This window comes from Ceratotherium simum, chromosome 17 (assembly GCF_057802395.1).
Source record: "Ceratotherium simum simum isolate JZ-2026a chromosome 17, ASM5780239v1, whole genome shotgun sequence".
Lineage (NCBI taxonomy): Eukaryota > Metazoa > Chordata > Mammalia > Perissodactyla > Rhinocerotidae > Ceratotherium > Ceratotherium simum.
The window spans coordinates 928,814-951,265 of NC_141916.1; the positions used below are offsets into that span (position 1 = coordinate 928,814).

General features: G+C 41.3%; 1 protein-coding gene across 1 annotated transcript in view; it reads left to right on the top strand.

The window, feature by feature from the left end:
- Positions 1-22,452, top strand: part of PTPRR (protein tyrosine phosphatase receptor type R) — a gene marked incomplete at its 5' end in the record, with an annotated part of 201,775 nt that overhangs the window by 163,267 nt on the left and 16,056 nt on the right. Inside the window, 4 exons of the mRNA XM_014786722.2 lie at positions 6,584-6,663; positions 7,098-7,235; positions 17,800-17,910; positions 19,192-19,349. Coding sequence (XP_014642208.2) covers positions 6,584-6,663; positions 7,098-7,235; positions 17,800-17,910; positions 19,192-19,349 — 487 coding nt within the window. The remainder of the gene's footprint in view (positions 1-6,583; positions 6,664-7,097; positions 7,236-17,799; positions 17,911-19,191; positions 19,350-22,452) is intronic.

The following is a 22,452-nucleotide window of genomic DNA, read 5'->3' on the forward strand; positions in this document are numbered from 1 at the left end:
CATAGCAATCACCTGGAGTCCTGGTGAAATCCCAGAGCCCCCGGCCAACCCCAGGGAGTCTCTTTAAGTAGCTCTGCTTTAGGGCCTGGGAAACTGTGCTTCTAGCAAACACCAGGTGATTCTAATACAGATGACGCCAGGCCCACACTTTGAGAAACACTGCTATAGACTGTGCTACAACTAAATTTAGCTCAGTGAAATTCATCGATGTCAAGCAATGAGCTGATGCCAAAAGCCAGTCAGGAATAAGGAACAGCCTGTAAAATGAAGGAGGTCACACAGACTGGAGAGGAGAGACAAGTAAACGAGTAATTATGCTCAATGTAATAAGAGCCAGAATAGAGATCGGGCCAGGTGGTGCAGGAGGCTTGAGTAATTAATTCTGCCCAGAGCAGCAAAAACACTTCAGAGAGGAAGTAACATTGTCAATCACTAAACAAACAGATGCAGTTGGGTTTTGGCAAAATCCATAAACATCTCAAGGCAACAGCTCGAAAGATGGAGCCTCAAAGATTTCTAAAATGTACGGACGTTGAAAGAGTAGAGTCTTCATAATTCAGTCCATTAATTCACTGGTAAAACATCAAATTCTCCAGGTCTATGGTGATAATGAGGATCACTGTTAATGGCGTCTTTGGGCTTCCCGTTCTGGTGGAGCTGGAAACACATGGTTAAGATCACTCCACTACAGCATGCTTTCACCCGGTCTATACAGTTCAGTCTATTTACTGAAGGTGTAGTCACTACTGAGGACACTTGATAACTACCACTGGCTGAAGGGGATGAAAGTGCTTTGGTAGAGCTGGTCTTCTCTCTGTCTGTCTCTTTCTCTCTTAAGATTTTTCATCTAAAATTTACTAAACATTATTAGGGCAGATACATCCATTGCAATTATTACACTTGACCATCTAATCTCAGAAGGATTTGGAAATTATAGGATTATGTCAAAGCTCCGTCTCCTCTGTTTCCTGCCCAGATGGTATCAGACAACCGCCTCACAGTCCTGTGTCAGCGTTTCCATTCCCAGAACTGGGTGGATCGCATGAACTGGGGCACCTGTGCTGACAACGGGTGTTGCAAATGAAGGATTTTCTGTTGGAAATGTCTGCAGCCTGAATACCCCGCCCGCCCCTGTTGCACGAAACATAATGTAGTTACTATAGCTCGGACAAGCCACACCATTGGTTGAAAATCATCAGAAAAGACGAATGTGCAAAGCTGTTCTTATGGTTTATTTTAGACTGTAATATGGGGTAAATTTGAAACACTGCATAAAATAACAATTAGCAAATGATTAAGAGTTAAAATATTAGGATTGTTTTCATTGTTTTAACCCACAATAAACTCTTAAGTTTAAAACTTGCCAGCTTGTACATATTAGTGAGTTTATATAATTTGGAGGGTGTTTTGCAGCAGAAATATGGAAGGCTGAGAACCAGTTAAATTATAGCTGTTTCTCTAAGGATGGTGTCAGCCTGGCTCAGAACACTCCAAGAGGTAGGTCAAAGTGTGAAGCTCAAATTACATCCAGTTATTTTGCAATATAAACAAATATTAGTCATGAAAACACGTCTATGTCCTAAATCACAAAAGCAATGGGGAAAAAACTGATCATACATCAATATGAAACTATATTTACACAAAAATGAAGTATAGTAATACATTTTATGTATATTTCTTCCATTGCAGTCAATTTATTTATACAAACATAAAACAATACAGATAAAATTAAAGAACCCCATTTACTCTGGCCATCATTTCACATGTAAAAATGTTAAGTCTGGTAATGTTCCCTATGTAAATTATGATTCCTGTTTTATTATATTAAGTGCCTAAAACGGAGTAGATAAGCAAATAAGTGAACCACTCATTAAGGCAGCAAGTTGTGTGGCTAAAGGAAAATAGTGGAGTTAAACTTGACTTCCTATCTGGCAAAAAACATTTACAATTTATGGCAGGCTGCTTAATCTTCCTGCACCGTCCTTTCTTCATCTCCAAAAATAGTGATAATATTATTGCCCTGTAGGGCTACTGAAAGAGTTTAATAATAATAGGTGAAAAATGCGGAGAAAAGTTGCCAGTAGTAGGAAGCCTCAGCTAGTGCTCGTTTCTCCTTCACCTCTCTACCTACCTGAAGATGAATCCGTCACTAACCCCAGAACCAATCCAGAAAATAGGGACACTAACTACGGAGAGAAAAGTTTACAGTTTCAAAAGTGAGGTATTTAAGAGCCCTGTTTTCTCCTATAATTTTCACTAGGTTCTTTAAAAGCGAATATCCGTATAATCACCATGCTGCATTCCACGACCAGCACTGTCCACTGAAACCCTCTGCAATGATGGAAATGTGCTGTGTCTTCAGTGTGACAGCCACTGAGCCCTTGAAGTATAGCTAATGTTCTGAGGAACTGATTTTTAAACCTAATTTTATTTTAATTAACTTACATTTAGCTACATGTGGATTGTGGCTACCGTGTTAGACAATGCAGCCTGCAGTCTTCTCTCTCTCCTGCAACAAGTTTGAAGATGACCCCCAATCACCTTGAAGGGGTGGCCAGTCCCTGCCTCTCCTCCCATTTCCCACTTAGGTTGACTCCATCCTCTAGTCCCTGCCTGTGCCCGCCACTAGCAGCGATGCACTTTCCCTCATCTCATAGCTTCTTCTCTTGACTTCAAATCTCAAACATATTTCTTCCTGGAGAGGAAATATCAAGCACAGAATAACCTTTGGCAAAATCTGCGATGATGCCAATCAAAATATCAGGATCCAGGAACCATTTCATCTGTGAAAGAGAAGATTTAAGATTGCCAAAGGGGGGGGCTGGCCCGGTGGCACAAGTGGTTAAGTGCACGCCCTCTGCTGCGGCAGCCCAGGGTTCGCTGGTTCTGATCTGGGGCACGCACAGATGCACTGCTTGTCAAGCCATGCTGTGGCGGCGTCCCATATAAAAGAAGTGGAGGAAGATGGGCATGGATGTTAGCCCAGGGCCAGTCTTCCTCAGCAAAAAGAGGAGGATTGGCAGATGTTAGCTCAGGGCCAATCTTCTTCACAAAAAAAAAAAAAAAAAGATTGCCAAAAGGTATTTTAAAGAGACTAGGATGCGAAATTTCCTGTGTCCTATATACCAAATCTGTATGTGTTCAATAATTTGTTGAGAGGAAAAAAGAAAAAGGAAGGAGAGAAGAAGAGAAAGGAGGAAGAAAAAGAAGAAAGGAGGAAGGGAAGGGAGGGGAGGAAAGGGAGGGAGGAAGGAAGGAAGGCAAAGGGGGAGAGAGGGAAAAAGGAAGAAAGAAGAAGAAAACAAGAGGAAGGAAAGACAAAATAAAAAGGGAGGAGCAGAAGGGAGGGAGGAAAAATGACCAGTGTTCATTCAGTGTTTGTAATTGTTATTGATACTGCCCAGGTGAATCATAAATGATTTGCTAAATATTTAACCTATAGTCCAGAAATGTCTATTCTGAAAAAAATTATCATAGAGAATTTGACTAATATGTAGACTTAAAATGCATAACATGAATAAATTATAACAGTAGTGATGAAAATGATGATGAAGACAATAATAGTGATAAAGTTTTGGGTTTTTTTAATCCTTGGCTTTTTAACTCATCTAAACTAACATTAAAAAGGCATTGGTTGGAACCTTACATTTTCCTGTACTCAGTAATATGGTTTTTTTCATGTTTTTTAAAAAAAAAGTATTTGGAAACCTCTAAATACTTTGGAAATACTATGAATTGCCAATTTTCTGTGTAAACTTAATTTAGCTTGACAGGGAACCTGCTTCTAAGCAGTTTATAGGGCCAAGCTCCACATCGTAGGCATTATGGAAACTGAAGGGAGTAGGCCTCTTTCAAGTCTAAGTGGTTTGGGGCATTTGTGGAAACTAATAATCAGTGGACACTGAAAAGGACTGAATGTTTTCCTGACCCCTTTACCAAGAAAAGAAGAAAAATCTAGAAAGTCAAAAGCAATGTCCTAGCTCTTTCTAATAGAAATTAATTCTGAATTAAACTCTCCATGAGTCACATACCAAACAGAAATCACGAAGGATACAAAAGTAGAGGGCTCATCACAATCCACTGAGTGCAGGTAGAAGTTGAATCACCTGAAAGACAAGATGGTAAATACTAAAATGATACTCAGGGAGTCTGAGCAGAGAAAGGAATGCCTAATTCTGCCTGGGAAGGCCAGGGGTGCTTCAGAAAGCTCTTTCTTGAACTGAGCCCTGAAGAGTGAGGGAGAGAAGGCAGGGCAGCAACATGAGCAAAAGCGTAGAACCTGCAAGAACGCGGGCTATCTGGGAGACAGACCCGTGTCCGTGTGACTAGATCATGCGGCGCCGTAGAAAGTGGTTATTGATGAGGCTGTGGGAGAAGGTCAAGACGTGCTGGACCCTCTAAGTAAGGAGCTTGGGTCCCATCCTCTAGGTCTGCACTCTCCAGTAGAGCAGCCACTAGCCACATAAATGGCTATGAAAATCTAAACTTAATTACAATGAAAACTTTAGTTCTCCGGTCTGTACCAGCCACCTTTCAAGTGCTCAGTAGCCACACATGGCTAGTGGCTACAATTTTGGACGGCACAGATAGAGAACATTTCCATTATCACAGAAGTTCTATTGGGCAGTTCTGCTCTAGACCGTCTGGATTGTCAATTCATACTGAAATGAGTTCAGTGGACAGTAAGTTTATATTTAATACCTTCTTGGAAATTCACAAAGTCCTTTAGCATAATAAAGCCCCTGAGAAATCCTACAGTGAAAGGAATGTGGTTCAACTTTGGTTAATTCAGTGTGTACCATATTTGTTTGATGACTGAACTCCTTTTTTTAAAGATGACCTAATTTATAATTTGTATGACATAATTCTATATGTTATAGAAGAAATGATTTACAGATAACAGTTTGGGAAATGCTGCTATGGCAGTTAGGACCATAGATGGCATTTAGGCAAGGGCATGATGTGATCAGATTTTGTTTTACACAGACCACCATGACACCTATGAGAAGGATAGATGGGAAAAGAAAAAGATTGAAGACAGTAAGACCGGACAGGATGCTCAGGTCCTAGTCTAAGAAGACAGCCACGGGAAGAGGGAAGCCACAGACCCCAGAGCATCTCAGGTGGTAGAAGAGACAGAATACGAGTGATCAGATATGGAGGGTGAAGTCCAGTAGGACAACTGGTTTTCAAACATGGGCTCTGGCTGTGGTAGCACACCTAACAAAGAAGAACAGAGGGCTATCAGGACCCCATGGGGCATGTGGAGTTTCACAAACCTGGGGTATATCCAGAAGGAAACAACAAATAGAAAAACGGTCAGTATCTGAGGAGAGTAGTCTGGGCTAAGATATCTATTTGGGAGTCAGTTACAGTCATGAGAATGAATGAATCACCCAACAAGGCAGTGTCAGGTGAGCATAGACGAGGGCCAAGCTGAATCCTAGAAGTAGCAACATGAGATGAAACAAGCAGGAGACTGAGAGGAGACCATGGAAGAGGGGTCAGGAGAACCAGACTGCTGTGACCCGGCACCCCAGGGAAGAGGGGACTCCAAAAACATGGTCAACAGTTTTTGAACTGTTCATGCTGCAGAGAGGACACGAAAGAAAATACCACCATGGGCTCATTGGGTTTAGTAACAAAGAGTCAGTGTTGGCGTGAGCAAGAGCATCTCTGCCTGAGACTAGTGTGAGAACAGAGCGACGTGAACACGAGGGGGACTGGACAGTAGATGAGGAGGTAGGAACGGGGGGGTGACAAGCTCTCAGAATTTACCCATCTGGGGAAGGAGAGCGATAGAGCAATTACTAGAGAGGAATGCACGGAACTGGCTTCTTGAAAAATGGAAAGGACGATTTAAATCAATACAATAGACACTTATTGAGCGTCTACTGTATATAGAAGCACTGTGCTAGACAGGAGCTCTCAGAGAGAGAATGAAAACCCCCCAGCCTCACCTTCCAGAGGCTCAGAGTTAAAGAAACCATAAAGGGATGACTAGATCTTAATTCATTTATGTAAATGTTGGTAAAAATAACTACCATATTTTTTCACAAAGAGCCTTTCAACTTCTGGATGGAAAGTGATTTTGGGTGTAGGACAGTGCTGCCAGTGCTGCAATAATCGTCCAATATCAGATATTCGTGCTGTCCATGACTGCGACGGCTCCTTCCAAATAGAGAGGGATTCGGGCCAGACTGAGTGTCTGTGCTGGGCAGGACAGAAAAGAGCCAGGACTAGGAGATCTGGTGTGAATTCCAAATCCATAGAACGAGAAAAGGAGTAAAGATGAGGAACGGGTCAAGAATCAAAAACTCACAAAAAATCGCATGAAGTGTAAACCCATCACCTTGGGCTTATGGGCGAGATCTGTGTCAGGAACAGGGGTCAGAGTGGGCCCAGTGGCCCTCAGTGAACACGATGGGTCAGGAGACAGACACGCAGACACCCAGTGGCAAACATGGATACCCGCCAGACAGTGGAGATGCACGTTCACAGGTGTGTGTCCTGGTCCCTGAGCTCTAAGGAACTTTAGAAAGAGCTCAACTGTTTAATGTATTCTTTCTTGTTCTCTTCCTAGATCCCCTCAGCAGAGTGTGCTTAAGACCAAAGACTGTGACTGATTCTCTGAGCACCTACATTAATGCTAATTATATTAGGGTAAGTAAATAGACATCGATTTCTTTCTGATGAGCATGTCGACTTGCTGTTTGGAATTGCTGGGTTTAGTTATTTTCCTCAGAGTAGATTAATTTTGATTTAACCTGATCACTAGCAAGTTTTTCGTTTGCTAGTCGTAATCAACACTGGCAGTGGGTCCCTTACAGTGACCTTCCCTTCCTGGGCGTCTGTGGCTTCAGGGCGCTGTACAGGTGCTCTGGGAGGACTGAGCATCACAACCCTCAGTACCGTGCTCAATGCTTACTTTCTGGGAGAACAGCCACGTGAATTGTGGTGCTGGAATCAACAGAGCCACGGAAGTCTGTGCTGCTTTTGGACGAGCAGAGCTGTCTGTTCTGAAAATCTTTCACCTAAACTTTCAGAGCAAGACATGAACCTCAAAGCCAATATTGTTGTCTCTTTACTCAAACTAGGGCTACAGAGGCGAAGAGAAAGCATTCATCGCCACGCAGGGCCCCATGATCAACACCGTGAATGATTTCTGGCAGATGGTTTGGCAGGAGGACAGTCCCGTGATTGTTATGATCACAAAACTCAAAGAAAAAAATGAGGTATGACCTTCTCCCAAGTGCTGAGCATTACATATTTTCTATATGTATGAGGAAATTGCTATGTACTTAATAACAGATTTAAGAGGGAAACTTTAAGACATTTAAAGGCTAGGTCACTTTATGCTTCAAAAAAATGGTCATTGGTGTTACTCTATGAATGGCAGTTTTCTTTCGGATAAATCAATATACTTGCCACGCACGTGTCTTGTTTGTACCCACATGTCCCTGTGAGGAAACGAGAGGCCATGAGTTATCACTCTGATTTACAGGTGGGGAAATAAAAAATTATTCATTCATATCCCAAGTAATTTTTTAGCACCTCCTATGTGACAGGTACTATTTTAGTTGTTGGCAATATATTAGTAAACAAAACATAGGAAGATTCCTGCCTTTGGTAGATTTTAACTTTCCAGTGGGAGGAGACGGACAAAAAACAACAAGCATAATAAATTCATAAAAATATAGCCTGTTGGAAGGGATAAACACTATAGGAGAAGAGTGGAGAGGATCAGGGGAGGGAGAGTGAGCCACAGCGTTACATGGGGTGGGTTGTCACTGAGAAAGAGAGACTTGAAGGAAATGACAGACACCAAGCAACTATCTCAATATCTTCATAACAAGAAATCCAAGAAAGAGACAAAATTAGACTCCATTTCCACACTAGTAGTCTCGTCTAAGAGTCTAGCTTACAGAATACTCATTCTGTATTTTGCATCATAAAAATGAAATTGTCCCAAAAGGTGCTGTCCTAGGTACTGCTTACATTTTAGGGCGTCTTATTGGGATAATTTACAGTCTGATTTTAGTCAGCATTTGTATTTGTTTTCTTGTCAAAATTACTGTACCTGGGCTGTGCCACAACAATAAGAATTTCAGAAAGCTGAGGTTTCCTTGTACCCCTTTGGGGAATTATAACCCTTGAGTGCAGTTCAGTGCTGCTGCTAATCAAGAAAATCCAGGCTCATAAACAGCAGCTTATAAATTTTTTAAAGTTTGTTGTATTTTTCCATTTTGTGCTACAATAAATGAAGGATTTTTTTTGAAATTTATCCTGGGGAAAAAAGTATATTTTTGGCCAGTAGATGAAGTTATATACTTAATTAACTATGTGGCTTACTAAATAAACGCATTTCTATGAATTTCACATGAAAGCCTGACGTGGCATAATAAAAATAACCCCTAATATTCTCAGCTGTTTCACCTACAGTCAATCTGTCAGCATATGAAGCCACTGACAATTCCTGCACAGTTGCTTAATATCGGTGACGTTTTACCTTCATGGAAGGAAAAGATTCTTCAAGTTTAAAAGGTGTATTCTCTGTGTATATACATCCATAGAACTTATGTAATACTGCAGGCTAGGTTATCTGAAAAACCTCCCATTACAAACCAGTTACTGGGTAAATATGAAATAGTATCCATAGCAGAGCTTGAAAAAAAAAAGTAAAGGAAATCCCAGTGGTCAAAAACCAGCGAATTACAGGTTCCTGTGTTTTAATGACAACACGAGACCTGGAGACAAGGCCTTGGACTCGCAGGAGGTGGAGCTGGAGCTGAGACCTTCCATAAAGTGAGTGGGGCGAGGGCCACGCCGTCAGTGAGAAGGTGGACGGCAAAAACGAGCCTGCATCCCGAGAGGACTGTGTCTGGAAGTTGTCTCTCTGTGTCTGGACTTCTCCTGGGATAAACAGAAAGGTTCTCTTGAGTATGCAGAATTCAAAAACCAGGAAATGCCAAGTGGAGCGATTAACATAAAAAGTAATACTAGATTGGTGACACTCCGAGGCACTTTGCAGAAGCAAAGGCAGACACTTGCTAGATACGTACACTCTCAGCATGTACTTCCCAGAATTTCAACAGAAAAAGCCCAGCCAAACATAAGCTTGCAAGTCAAAATTAATCGACACACAAGTAAATCAATAGCATAAGGAAAAATCAGAAGAAGCAACAAACAGTAGAAATAGATCCACGAGAAATTAAAATGATAGAAACTATAAATATAGGCTATATTTTTTTATAATTAAGCACACAAAATATAAAATAAAAAACTTGACAAAGGAACAAGTTACTATTAAAAAAGACTAGAAAGGGGCCGGCCCCGTGGCATAGTGGTTAAGTGCTCACACTCCACTACTGGCAGCCTGGGTTTGGATCCTGGGCACGCACCAAGGCACCGCTTCTCTGGCCATGCTGAGGCCACGTCCCACATACAGCAACTACAGGGATGTGCAACTATGACATACAACTATCTACTGGGGCTTTGGGGGAAAAAAAGGAGGAGGATTGGCAATAGATGTTAGCTCAGAGCCGGTCTTCCTCAGCAAAAAGAGGAGGATTAGCACGGATGTTAGCTCAAGGCTGATCTTCCTCACAAAAAAAAAAAAAAAAAAAAAAGACTAGGAAGATTTAAAAACAAACCCGAGTCCTAGAAATAAATATTATATAGACATTAAAATGAAAAAAAACACCTCATTTAGACAGGTTTAACAGCAGGCTGGACACAGCTGAATAAATAATTACCTGATTAAAAAATAAAACTAAGGACATTAGCTAGAAGATCAAAATGACCAAAAATATGAAAGAGAATTTAAGACACACAGAGGACACTATTTAAACATCCAATATATGTCTGGTGGCTCTTTTAGTAGATGAAAAAGGAGAATGTAAAAAGAGAAGTAATGTTTGAGGAATTAGTGGCTGGGATTTCCCAAAACTGATGAAAGACATGAGCTCTCAGATTTGAAAAGCACAATAAATCCCAGCTGGGTGAGTAACAATAAATCCACAACTGGACATGTCTGTGGAACTGGAAAACACCACAGAGACGATTTTAACAGCCAGAGTGACTAACAAGTGGCTTCTCAAGAGCAGCAATAGAGGCCAAAAATCAACAGAATAATCCCTACAAAGGGATGCAGGAAAATGACTGACAGCCGGAGCTCATGCAGGGTGTAGCAGCATCTCCCTGACCTGAGTGAAATGCATTCCTCCTGCCTGCTTTGCTTTGAGTTACAGTTTTCTAAATAGATTGCCACGATGTCTGTGTTTTCTCAAAGCACATTCATACCCTTACTAATTCTATCTGTCCTTCTATCAAAAACAAAATCGTATAAAATCAACACAGAAAAGGCACTGTAATTTATCTAATTATGTAAACGTTTTGAAACAAATAAATTGTATTATCCACAGAAAACATTAGTTACTCGTCAGCGTTGCATATCTATTAAGGACTAACACTCGGCAGAGCACATGTGGAACCATATCTCACAAGGATTACAGAATAGGATGTAGTAACTGTGTCAGCTAAATTATAATTTTTGTTGCCTTGAGCATGTCAATCCTTGAATCTTGCGATGTATTTGTTCTCCTTTACAGAAAAAGTCAGAAATACGCCTTTAGTACTTTAACTTGTTCTTGAACCAAGGTTTCATCAGGACAGAGAAGAGGTTGATTGTTGGTTAGTCGGAAAGCATTGCCTAGAGGTTGAGTGGCATGTGACATATTTAAAAAAGTCCAATGGGGATGATATGAGCAATTGGCGAATATGCCAAAGCCCCAAGAGACAGTAATTCTTCTCCTCTGTCCCCAAGACCAAGGCTGTCATTCTAACAGAACTGCTGTGAGAGATAAATGTGTACTTCCAAGTGGTGTGCTGAGCTGGTGCACTGACGATGCTTGGAACTCTCCGTTCTGAGTCTGCAGAGGAAGAGTCCATCCCATTCTTTCCTGCTCAAGTGCACCATCCTTGGAGCTGACCTCTTGGCACTATTCTCAGAATTCACACTCTCCGTGGAGAAGCCAAGTGCATCTACCGAGAGCTAGAATTTTTTTAAAAAAATAATGCCCACACTAAAGGGTGATTGAAGTTTTTATTTTCCTTTTCGGCTGCATAGTTCAGAAGTTGGAGAGATATTGGTTTTTTTCTTACCATTTTTAGCCTCTTGTCTTTTTAAATGTCTAGGATATATCTTCTGGAAATATCAAAGTCAAATATACTATGTTACGTGTTTTCTATGTGTAATTTGCTATTATATTTTCCTTTAGCCAGTCATAATCCCAAATATTGCGATAAAGACTTTGACATTTTTTATTATTTATTACTCATTGAATTAAGATAAAAATTTAGGGCCGGCCCCGTGGCTTAGCGGTTAAGTGTGCGCGCTCCGCTGCTGGCGGCCCGGGTTCGGATCCCGGGCGCGCACCGACGCACCGCTTCTCTGGCCATGCTGAGGCCGCGTCCCACGTACAGCAACTAGAAGGATGTGCAACTATGACATACAACTCTCTACTGGGGCTTTGGGGGAAAAAATGAATAAATAAAATTATTAAAAAAAAAAAATTTATTTCTGACCAGACTCTCCCAAGATGTAAATATAATACTACAGAGGGAACTGTGACGTTTTACAGATCAAAATGATACTGAGAAGTCTGGGTCAAAAGAAATACACAGTAGACTTCACACTGCCCGGAAAATGCTGTTTACCAAGAATGTGCCAACTTTCAATTGTGTTAAGCGTCATTGTTTGGAATAGACAAAAATCATTTCCTCCAAAAAAGTACGAAGGTGGAGTTATCTTTAGAAATTCCCAGGCTTTATATTTTCATGAACCTTTCTAATAAATAAATAAATGAATAACTGCCAGCTCTTATTTAATAATCCCAATATTCTCATACTCACTTTTTATAAAATGAGAATAAACAAAAAAATTCAAAAATAGAGCTGAAAAGTCAGTTATCTTATATTGGAAGAAAAGAGAGGAGATTTTATTGCTGGTAAATCTGAGTTCCTTCATTTAGATAAATCTCAGGAAGAAGGGAATCTCTCTTGAAAGAAATAACGTTGAAAACACAGTGTTCAAACTTTTTTACATGAACTATTGCATTGCTAGAGAAGATATAGTGTCCAAAACCTGCAAAGCTGGAGTTAGATGGGTCCAAAAATGTCAAGAAGCATTTGCACACTTCCCTCCTTTCCTGGAAAGGGATGGGAGGGGCGGTGAGCAGCCTCCGGTGCAGTCTGAGGACTTGGGAAGGAGCTGTAAATGATCACATTCTTCTTACTGTGGAAGATGCTTTCTACCCACAACCATTTATTGAATGTATGTGCTAAGCATAGTTCATCCATAAGTTCAGCTAATTTTCACTCTTACTCTACAAAGTAGGTTTTACTCTCCCTACATTACGGATGTGAAACCTGAAGGTCAGAGAGGTTAAACCATTTGCCTAAAACCTCAAAATTAATGAGCGATGGAGTCCAAATTTTCATCCAGGTTTGTTCAATTCCAAAGCCCATGCACTTAGTCATTGCCACAACTTAATAACAGGCCAAGTAAGGACACAGGACAGTAGAAGGCGAGCCACCCACTGTCAGCCTCAGAGAGCAGTCGGACACCAGATTTGTCTTTCATGAAGTGAGAGTCACTTGGTGATTTGGCCTAACAGAAGACTTCTCTCGAGTGTGTAACACGGCCATGTTCTTCATCGGTATTTACATGAATCTCTCATCCAAGCTAAGCTATGTGACTTCAATACTTATAAACCCCATTTTGCTCATTGACCTATTCAGCACTTTGCAAACAGTTTAACCTGAAAAAAGCAAATAAAGAAATCGTATTTTAAATTTTTTCTTCTTTCATTCCCTTCCTTTCTCTGATAAAATTATAGAAAAGATTGATTTTGGTTACATTTATTTGGCCAAATAGCTCATATGGTGCCTTTGAGCTTCTCAGCAGGGCCCTGTAGAGTAAGTGGGTACACGCGGGAGCATAATCCAGGCAACGCGACAGCTAGAAAGCACACTCGAACCACACGGCACAGGTGAGGGGAGCGGTTGGTGTGGCTTTAGCACGTGCAGCTCGGTGGAGTGAGGGAGATGAGGCTGGAGTGTTAAACTGTGGGGAAGAATGTAGGACTATGCTAAAAAAAAAAAAAACCCTCTGGGCTTCATTATATGGGTAGCAGGGAGCCACTAATGGTGTTTTGGAGTAAAGTGACGTCATGTCATTTGTCTATCAGGAACACAATTGGTGGTAGTAGATGGGATTTGGATTTGAGAAAGGCAGGGAGTAGTGCCCTAGGCGGGACAAGGGATTCGTGCCCTGTACCAAGAACGAGAGGACAGGAGCAAACCAAGTCCCATATCCGGGGCGTCTGTCCCGACCAGGTCAGGGAGGGTGATATTGGAGGCCAACCTGGCATTCAGACAGTGGAGACCCCTGACTTCCTGGAGGACCAGAATGAGACAGTTAATGTCTAGAGAGGCAGCAGCCCAGCACTGCCCAGCAACGGCACTCAGCCTGGTCCCATTTCCCGCCTGACCAGGGCTTTGACAGTTATGCTGCCGGAGCAAGTAAGGGCGGCCAGAAACTCAGAGGCTGACAGCCCCAAGCAAAACACCCACCTCCTTTCAAACACGCTTCTATTCCCAGGGTCCTGGCACCTGAACTTCGAATCTGCTAGGTTATACTCAATTGCTTTAGCCTCTTCACTTCTAACTGTAGTTAGAAGTTAACACAGTTAACCAAAAAAAGTCAGAGTGGGGAATGACACACACACAAAAACTAAAGTTTTTTTTTATCTTAAAACATGTACATTTGTTCATGTTAAAATTTGTTCATTATTTTATTATAGGACTCAGTCTTTTGGGGGTTTTTTTGAGTATTGGTCTGAGGCTGAAGTCCCAGATCACAGAGCTTGTGTAAATAGTGCCGTTTATACTTAAAATTTCCCCTTTCAGTTTCTTTAAAATGAGAGAACACAGAAAGTTTGTAAACAACATGAACGCAGAGTCCTGTCTAGATCTCCAGACTCTGCTCTAATGTCTACGACGGTCCACTGAACCTGATTTGACTGCAGTTTTCTTTCCTGATTCACTCCTTTTCTAATGAAAAACTTATTCAACTTGTGCAATTACTTCAGAACAACTTTTTTTCTTTTCACACTAATGTTCTATTGATTCATGTAAACCTTAATTCAGTTATTAGGCTTCAATAACAAGTACAACTGCCGTAAAGAGGTTTGGATATAAATACCAGTGAGTGAGCATACAGTTCAGCAGACAGCAGCCGAAGTGCTGGGCTCGGTAAGAGAGGGGACAGAGGGTGTGCTCAGCTTTCTTCCCAGAGGGAAGGGAGGGCGTTGGCTACGAGACTGCAGAAATCAAAGACAGAAAGTTTAATTAATAAAGTGCTTTTGCTCAGAGGGTCCTAACCCCCAAGGGAATTTTTGCAGAGACCCCTACCAAAGGCCCTGAGCTTCAGTTTCCTCTGCTGTAAAATAATAGTAATAGTTATTATTATTATTATCAATCATTTTCAATTACCTGCTCTACCTTACTTCAGTGACTGTGGAAGGGATTACTGACATGTCGGGGATTAATGAAGGGATTAATGAAGGTACTTTTAATACTAAATTGCTGCACCTATGTTAGCAATATTTAGCTGGAACACCAGGAATAACAGTAACAGCAATAATAATAACCATGGACAGTCTGCCCCATTCTGTCCTCTCAGATACTAATGGAACCCAGATGAAGCTGACCCTCTTCTCTGTTTATTTAGAGCCACATCCCATGTGATGATACATGTCTTTAGCTTGAAAAGCAAATTCTCTTTGATTTTAAATGTATAGAATTTAAAAAGAAAGTAACTTAAAAATAGATTTTTTGTCAGGCAACTAAGCTATAAACTTCTTTATACACAAGCAGCCCTCACGTGGTGGAGGCGACAGGGAAGGTCAAAGAAAAAAGTATGAGTTTGTGTTGCTTTCGACTGCCTTCCACTCTTGCCGTCACGCACTGATTGTGGAGAAATGGTTGATGTCCAGAATCTTTACCGCCAGGGTTTGCTGATTACTTGCTTGCACAAGAGACACATGACACTCTGAAAAGCTCTTTCTCCTCCAAATTATGAATTCTTGGAATTCATAATTAATAGATAATTTTACTGAAAGGCTAGCAGAAGAAGAGTGATGATTTGGGGTTATATTCTGCTAGATAGCATGCTCTTTTGAATTACCTACAGTTAGTGTGGCTTCACTATATTATCTGTAAGAGAGCATTTTCCTTCCTTGTGGTTTCTGCCTCCTTCATATCATTGTTAGCACCGCAATAAAGAACCTAAAAAGCAGTTCAGGAAAATCATTTGAGCATGAGCTTGTGCTCCTAGAAACAACTCCATTTGCGGCTCTCCCCCACCTGGTATTCAAAAGCACCACAGTTATCTGGTCTCTTTTTCTACACTCTCCTAAAAGGGGGAAAAATGTATTCAGCGTGTAAAAATAAGCCATTGTGTCTCAGAAAGGAGATTCGATGCTAATTAAGGGTTGTTCGAATGAACAAGTCACACTGCATTGTCTACTGAGAGCCGGCTGCCAACTGCATTTTTGGTAAAGAGTCAAGAAAAACATTCAAGAGGTCCCCGGCAAGCTTGGGAGAGAAGCGAGCAACACTTCCCTTTATCAAGAAGGTGCACGAGCCTGTTCAAGCGCTGTCGACAGGCAGGGTGCAGGCTGCGAGCTCCTGCCTCCTAGCTTTTCCTACGGGTTTTGAGAGCCACCTTCCCACAGAGGGGCCTGCTGCGCAGGTCTGATCCTGAGCAATCGGGGCATGTGTGCTGGACTGCTGGACCGCTGCATGCCTCTTTCTTTGTGCAATAACCTTTCTCAAGAGTCTTCGTCACTCTTCTTGGATTCATCTGGGAGGCCTGAGTCTTAAGATACACAATGGCTCTGGTCTTGCAGCGAAATAATTGATGCTCCATTGAAAGAAACCAGGCAAATTGGTTAGTATGATTATCTTTAACAAACTGGGGAAATTTTAGACATTTGACAGCTCGTAAATGAGGAGGGAAATAAATTGCTCTATTTTTAAAGGGTTTCTTTTCTTAATGTTAGCGTTATGTCAGCTAGAGTAAGCCTTTAGCCTGATTGCCTGACAGTCTTGGGGGTAGGGGTGGTGTGTAAATAGAGGTGAATGATTTACTTTGTTTGGAAAAGGACCAGAACTAGAGGATGCAAACGTGTTTTTATTGTAACGGATGGAAGAAACAGTGATTCCACCGGGCGGAGTGATGTCCTTGGGGCTCCTGTGTGTGGGTGGCTGTTACTTGGTGTGATGAGCCCTGAGGTGCATGTCTGATCCTCTGCGTGTCTCTTCCTTCAGTGCTGTGGTTCCGTGGGTCTTTTGCTGCTCTCTTGAATCTATAAGTACTTATATTTTAAGAGTGGTTGTATGCCTTTGACATAGATGTGAAGAAACAAGTGTCCTGAGTCCTAAAATGTCCCAAGTGAAGGCAACAAGTGAAAGAATTTCTCTATAAATGTATGTGTGTGTTTGGAAGAAAATAACAAGTTCTATTTAAACAATGTTTCTAAAATTACATGCTTCCCTGGGCATCAAAATAAAGCAATACCTTTCACACTTTACATTCTTAATCATTAAAGTATGTGGTAGAAATTAATAGTTCTTTTGCAATTGTTTAAAAGACAAAATAGTAAATAACATAGGCTTATGTATATGCTTGAATCTCATTTTGTGGTTTTCTTTTAATAATGTAGCTAGGATATAATAATAATAATGTTTAATGCATGATCTAATGCATAATTAAGCAATGATCTAATGACTTTAGATCAAAAATCTATTCCATCACTCAGTAGATGTAAAATATAACAACAACAATGATAATAACAACATATTTGAGTGCTGACTTTCTCTTAAGTGCTTTCCATGTATTAAATCTTGAGGAAACTGAGACCAGAGAGATAAAGTATCTTGCTTATGGATTCACAGCTAATAAGTAGTGGAACCAAAATTTGGACCCAGGCTCTCTGAACCCAAAGCCTGCACCTTAACTATCATATTAAATTGCCTTATTTGCAATATAGTTAGCATTACTCTTATTAAACCCTTCAAAGAGGATCCAGTATAAAAATATTTTTAAATAATTTTGTTGTACATTGATTTCAATGGACCCCGTGGGTGAAAAGGCCATTGGTTCTGGAAAGTATAACACCACAGGTGTATTAACGGTCAGTACATCTGCCTCACATACAAGGGAAACTTCCTGCAGTGGCATCTGGCGCATCGCAGATGCTCTTGTTAGACGCTTTCATCTGAAGGAGCAGGACAAAGTGGCTTGCCTCAATCATCATGAGAGAACGTTCCTCTATTTCTAGTCATCACAGGGTAAATTCTACTATTTGGATCTTAATTCTTTAATTAAGTTTTTAAATAGCTCTTTCTATTTAATTTCTCTGTGGGGTTTTGGGAAATTTTGCCTTAATTTTTTTTTTTATGGGATTAGTAGCGAGTGTTTGACATGCGTAGGTAACAATTGATACCTTGTTAAAAAACCAAGTGATTGAGATATAATTTACATAGCATAAAAGCCACCTGTTTAAAATGGACAGTGTTTCAGTGGTTTAAGTACATTTACAGTATTATAAAATTGACATGTAATTTTTAAAAATTAATTAAATAAAAACTCTTGAGATGCTTGAATGAAAAGCACTCCAAGGCCAGCGAGAACCATCACTATGTGCCTTGTTCCTCTTTCCCCTTCCCCAGAAATGCGTGCTCTACTGGCCAGAAAAGAGGGGCATATACGGGAAAGTCGAGGTTCTGGTCGCCAGCGTAAATGAATGTGACAGCTACACCGTTCGAAACCTTGTCTTAAAGGTAAGAGCACGTGGCTACAGCTGGCTACAAAGTAGATGACATTGAGGAGTCCATTTCCACTTGGAAATTTTTATCCTAGTAAGTGCTGCAGAGTGAATGTAAATAAGTTAAAGAATGTCAAGATCAAAGAGAAACTGTAACCATTCCTTCCTGCATTTCTTTGTTGTCAGCTCCGGTCAGTGTGTGGAATAATCAAATTAGTGTAAGTAGACATTAGGGAAATTCACTAAGTAGGATTTTATGACCTAATTTACATTTTAAAAAATCTCTGATTTAACCTTCTGAACACCTTTAACTAAAGGCTTGCGCTGGAGATTTTACCATGATTTTTTTTTTCTTTTTAATGTCACTTTGGTCTCAGCAGCTTTAAGTGAGGCCTGGAAACTGAAGGAGAAATCTGCCCTGTGGGTGGCCGTGGGAGGCAAGCCCAAGGCGTTGATGAGATCTTCCCAAACTCGGAGTTACAGTAATTTATAGGGACTTTCCCCAAACAAGTTTACATCATAGAAACCTTATCTTATTTTGATCATGGGCAGCAGATGCCAAGGAACGTTGCCATGGTATTGTTTTTGCTTCTGGAGAACAGTCGTCCCATAGACTCCCATCCCGTCTCGAGCTCACTGCTGGGGCGGAATCACCACAGAGAAGGAGCAGAGCAGAGTAGCACTGGCGGTTTTAGTGGGAAGTTCAGGGAAGGACGCACTGACCCACACCTGTTTGTCAACTCCTGTCCTCCGGGGCCTGGTCCACGCCAGGCCCCAAGCCGCGCGCAGGGTTGAGACGATGCTCCTCGCCCAAAGCAGTTCCAATCAGGGACCACTTGTAGCTCCTTTACTCCTGGGGGACTGCTCACTGCTGTTAAAAACTGGAATTGGGGATGAGTGTAGAATACTGGAATGATGGAATAACTCATAGAATTGAGTGTTCTTATATCAGTTAATATGTTTATAAAGAGTAGGAAACACACTATATCCCAAGTCTTTCTTGACTACATTTTCGTCTACAATTTTCTTTAGCAAATTACAAACATTATTTAGCATATGTTACCTATACATTTTCTGTGTTAAATATATATTCTCATTTAACAGAGGCAAGACTCAAACTTTGACATCAGGATATTTACAGTCAAGTTTTCTCGAGGTGAAAACTTTACTAGATTTTTTTCCACCTAGAAATAAGTTGCCAGCAAGATGGGAGTGATAGAGGCATTGAGTACTGTGGTTTGGATGACTTTTAGTTCCATAAGTAAATGAGGCATTTGGTGGCTGTTGCTATTTTCAGCAAGGAAGTCACACCCAACATGTGAAGCATTACTGGTACACCTCGTGGCCCGACCACAAGACTCCAGACAGTGCCCAGCCCCTTCTTCAGCTCATGCTGGATGTAGAAGAAGACAGACTTGCTTCCTCGGGCCGAGGGCCTGTGGTTGTCCACTGCAGGTAAGGCATGCGCTTCCTTTCTGCCTGAGCAACTGTCCGTCCTTCGAAAATCATAGAGCAGGTGGAAGTTGGGTTTTGCTTCCTGGTTGTGACTTGGTTGGTAAATTAAATATCTATGGAAATTGGTTAACTTCCTAATATTTGAGTCTTTATCAAGATGATGTTTACAGAAATAAAGTGACATTATTAGGGCCTTTTCAGCTAACGATTACCTTGAGAACAGGAGACTTTCTTCAGTCCTATACCTTGAAACTTATATTGATTCATTTATTCTCATCAGTCTCGTATGCAGCAGGAATGACAGGTTTTTTAAATCATCCATGGCTTTTTTGTCGTTTGAAGGTGGCACCAGAACTATACTTGAACTGTGTCTTGATAACATTTATTATGTCAAATTTAGTGAAAACCAGTCAACTATTTTAAAAGTTATTTCATGAAAAATGGATGGAAGTAAATTTATGAAATGGGAAATGGGCAAGTGGCAGTTCGCCAAAGGAAAACCAAGTGCTGTTACCAGAACATGGGGTACTGGAGGCCAGGCTGACAAAGAGACAGATGCCCAAGGTGATTCCCTTGGCAAGGAGAGCTTGAAGCTCTCCTCTCGTAACTGATACCTGACCCGCCTTGTTTTCCTTGTAGTGGGCCCAAACTAAAGCAAATGTTTTTAAAGTTATTTACATACCCAGTCATTTATTCTCCATACTATCTCAAAATAATTTGTCTTGCTTTGTTTAACCTCATAAGTCTTATAAGATGGCTTTTGCAAAAACCTTTAATAAGTAAAATACATTATTTTAGATTATAATTTTGGCCTCCTTCATTTTGAACCTTTGTGGTTTAATTAAGAATAAAGTTTACTGATTTATTCAAAGGCATCATTATCCAGTTTCTAGCTCTAGGCCTGATCCTAAACTTAGCATGGGGGCAAAGAAAAGCAGCCTAATTGGCCGTGCTTTAGGGCTGGACCTGTCCTCCACCCAAAACCATAAAACACTCAGGATGTCTAAAACGAACTGGCCACTTCCCCTATAAAATCAGCTCCCCTTCTGATTGCTATTTCTAAGAATGAGACCATCTTTTTTCCAGGCACTCGACCCCAAATGTTGACAGTTATCTTTGGCCCTCCTCTCAGCTCCAGCTGCAGTATCTAATCAGTCACCAGATTGGCTTTCCCTTCAAAGCGTCTCCCGTAATCATCCCTTCCTGCCCAACCACCAAGTTCAGGCCCTTATGACCTCATCGTGTGTTTTAGAAGTAGTCGGCTAATTGCACAAACACACCCCACTTCCCGATGCCCCACCCCCAGTATGGCCTACTGCGTGCATGTTCCTAAAACCCTCTTTTGTCACATGAGTTCCTGCTCAGAACTTCTCAATGGCTTCCCATTGCCTGGACCATAAGTTCTTGACCTGGGGTCTATGGATGAACTCAGGGGTGAGTGAATGCCTTCAAATTACCTGAACAAATTTGGGTACGTAAAGTCACATGAATTTTTCTGGAAGTGAAAGTTCATAGTTTTCACAAAATTCTCAAAAAAAAAAAAAGAGTATCACTGTTGAAGACAATGAAGACCAGACCTCTCAGCTTTCCATATAAGATCGTTTATAGAGTGCAGTGTATCTTCCCAGTCTTATTTCCCACTATTTCTCTAAAAGAACTTTCTTTTCAAGACAAGCTAGTCTACCCACTGTTGCACATCATGTATCCTGTTCTGCAGCAATTCTTTATATCCTTCTCATCCATGGAATATTCTCAGTCGTGAGAGCCAAAATGCCTGCCATTCGCAGTGTGCAGTTCAAACCCTCTCTCTTCAGTGAAACAAACTACAGGCACTTCAACCAAAAAGGACCCATTCCACCTCTGAATTCCTCTGCACTCACATTCAGGAGGACACAAGTGCCAAATATGAGAAGTAAATGCTATTTGAGTGCCAAGAGGGGAACTATTAATTCAAACCATGGTGACTGAAGAAAGCCTCTAAAAGTTGGAATGATGTTGAACAGGATCTTAAAAAATGACCAGTGTTTGTGGTTTTAAAAGGTGGTAGGGAGGGCATTTCTGACTGAAGAAAATCTTTAACACACAAAGGAAAATTGGAAAATAAAAGGCATTTTTGGCAATAATTCCTGTAAATTTAAAAAGTGGCTGGGCCGGCCCAGTGGTGCAGCAGTTAAGTGCGAGTGCTCCGCTTTGGCGGCCTGGGATTTGCAGGTTCAGATCCTAGGCGCGCACCGACACACCACTTGTCAAGCCATGCTGTGGCGGCGTCCCATATAAAGTAGAGGAAGATGGGCACGGATGTTAGCCCAGGGCCAATCTTCCTCAGCAACAAAGAGGAGGATTGGCATCGGATGTTAGCTCAGAGCTAGTCTTCCTCACAAAAAAAAAAGTGGCACAAAGGTACAGGGAGCACAGTAAGAAGTTGGTCACAGTCACAGGCTGCCAGGTCATGACCAATGAGGCTCTGACATGGTGCTGTCACTATGGGAGCATCTACAGTCTTTGAGTAGAGAGTAATACGATCAAGTCCCTGTTTTAGAAAGACGAACCTGGCAGCTGTGTGTATCATGAGGCTTGGAAAAGACTTGAGGCTTGGAAACCATCGTGAGATCATTGCTAATCATGAAGTAAGGAGAGGTCGAAAACTTGAGCACAGGCTATAGGAAGGAAAGCCTGGATCCCAAAAGCTCAGTAGAGGTGGAAATGTAAGAGCTGGTGACAGATTGGACGTGGGAGTTGAGAGAGGGGGAGGTGTTGAAGATGGCGCCAAGATTTCTAGGCTGGAAAACTTGTGGCTGACTGGTAATACCATTGAGGGAAAGGATAATTAATCCTGTTTTAGATGCATTGAATTTAGACACATTGAAGTGAAGCAGGTGCGAAACAGTTACATCCGGATTTCCAGCTAGGAGATGGGATGCCAATCCAGAGTTGAGAAATTTAGGGAATTTGGATGTAGATTTGAGAGAAATTTACATGATGACTATTAGTGGTTGAAATTGCTAAGAAAGACAACAAGAGAGAGACAGGCTTGTTAGGCCGGTGACGTACGTCTAAAGCAGACGAGTGTGCAAACCCTCCTGGATGGACAGAGTTTCCGTTC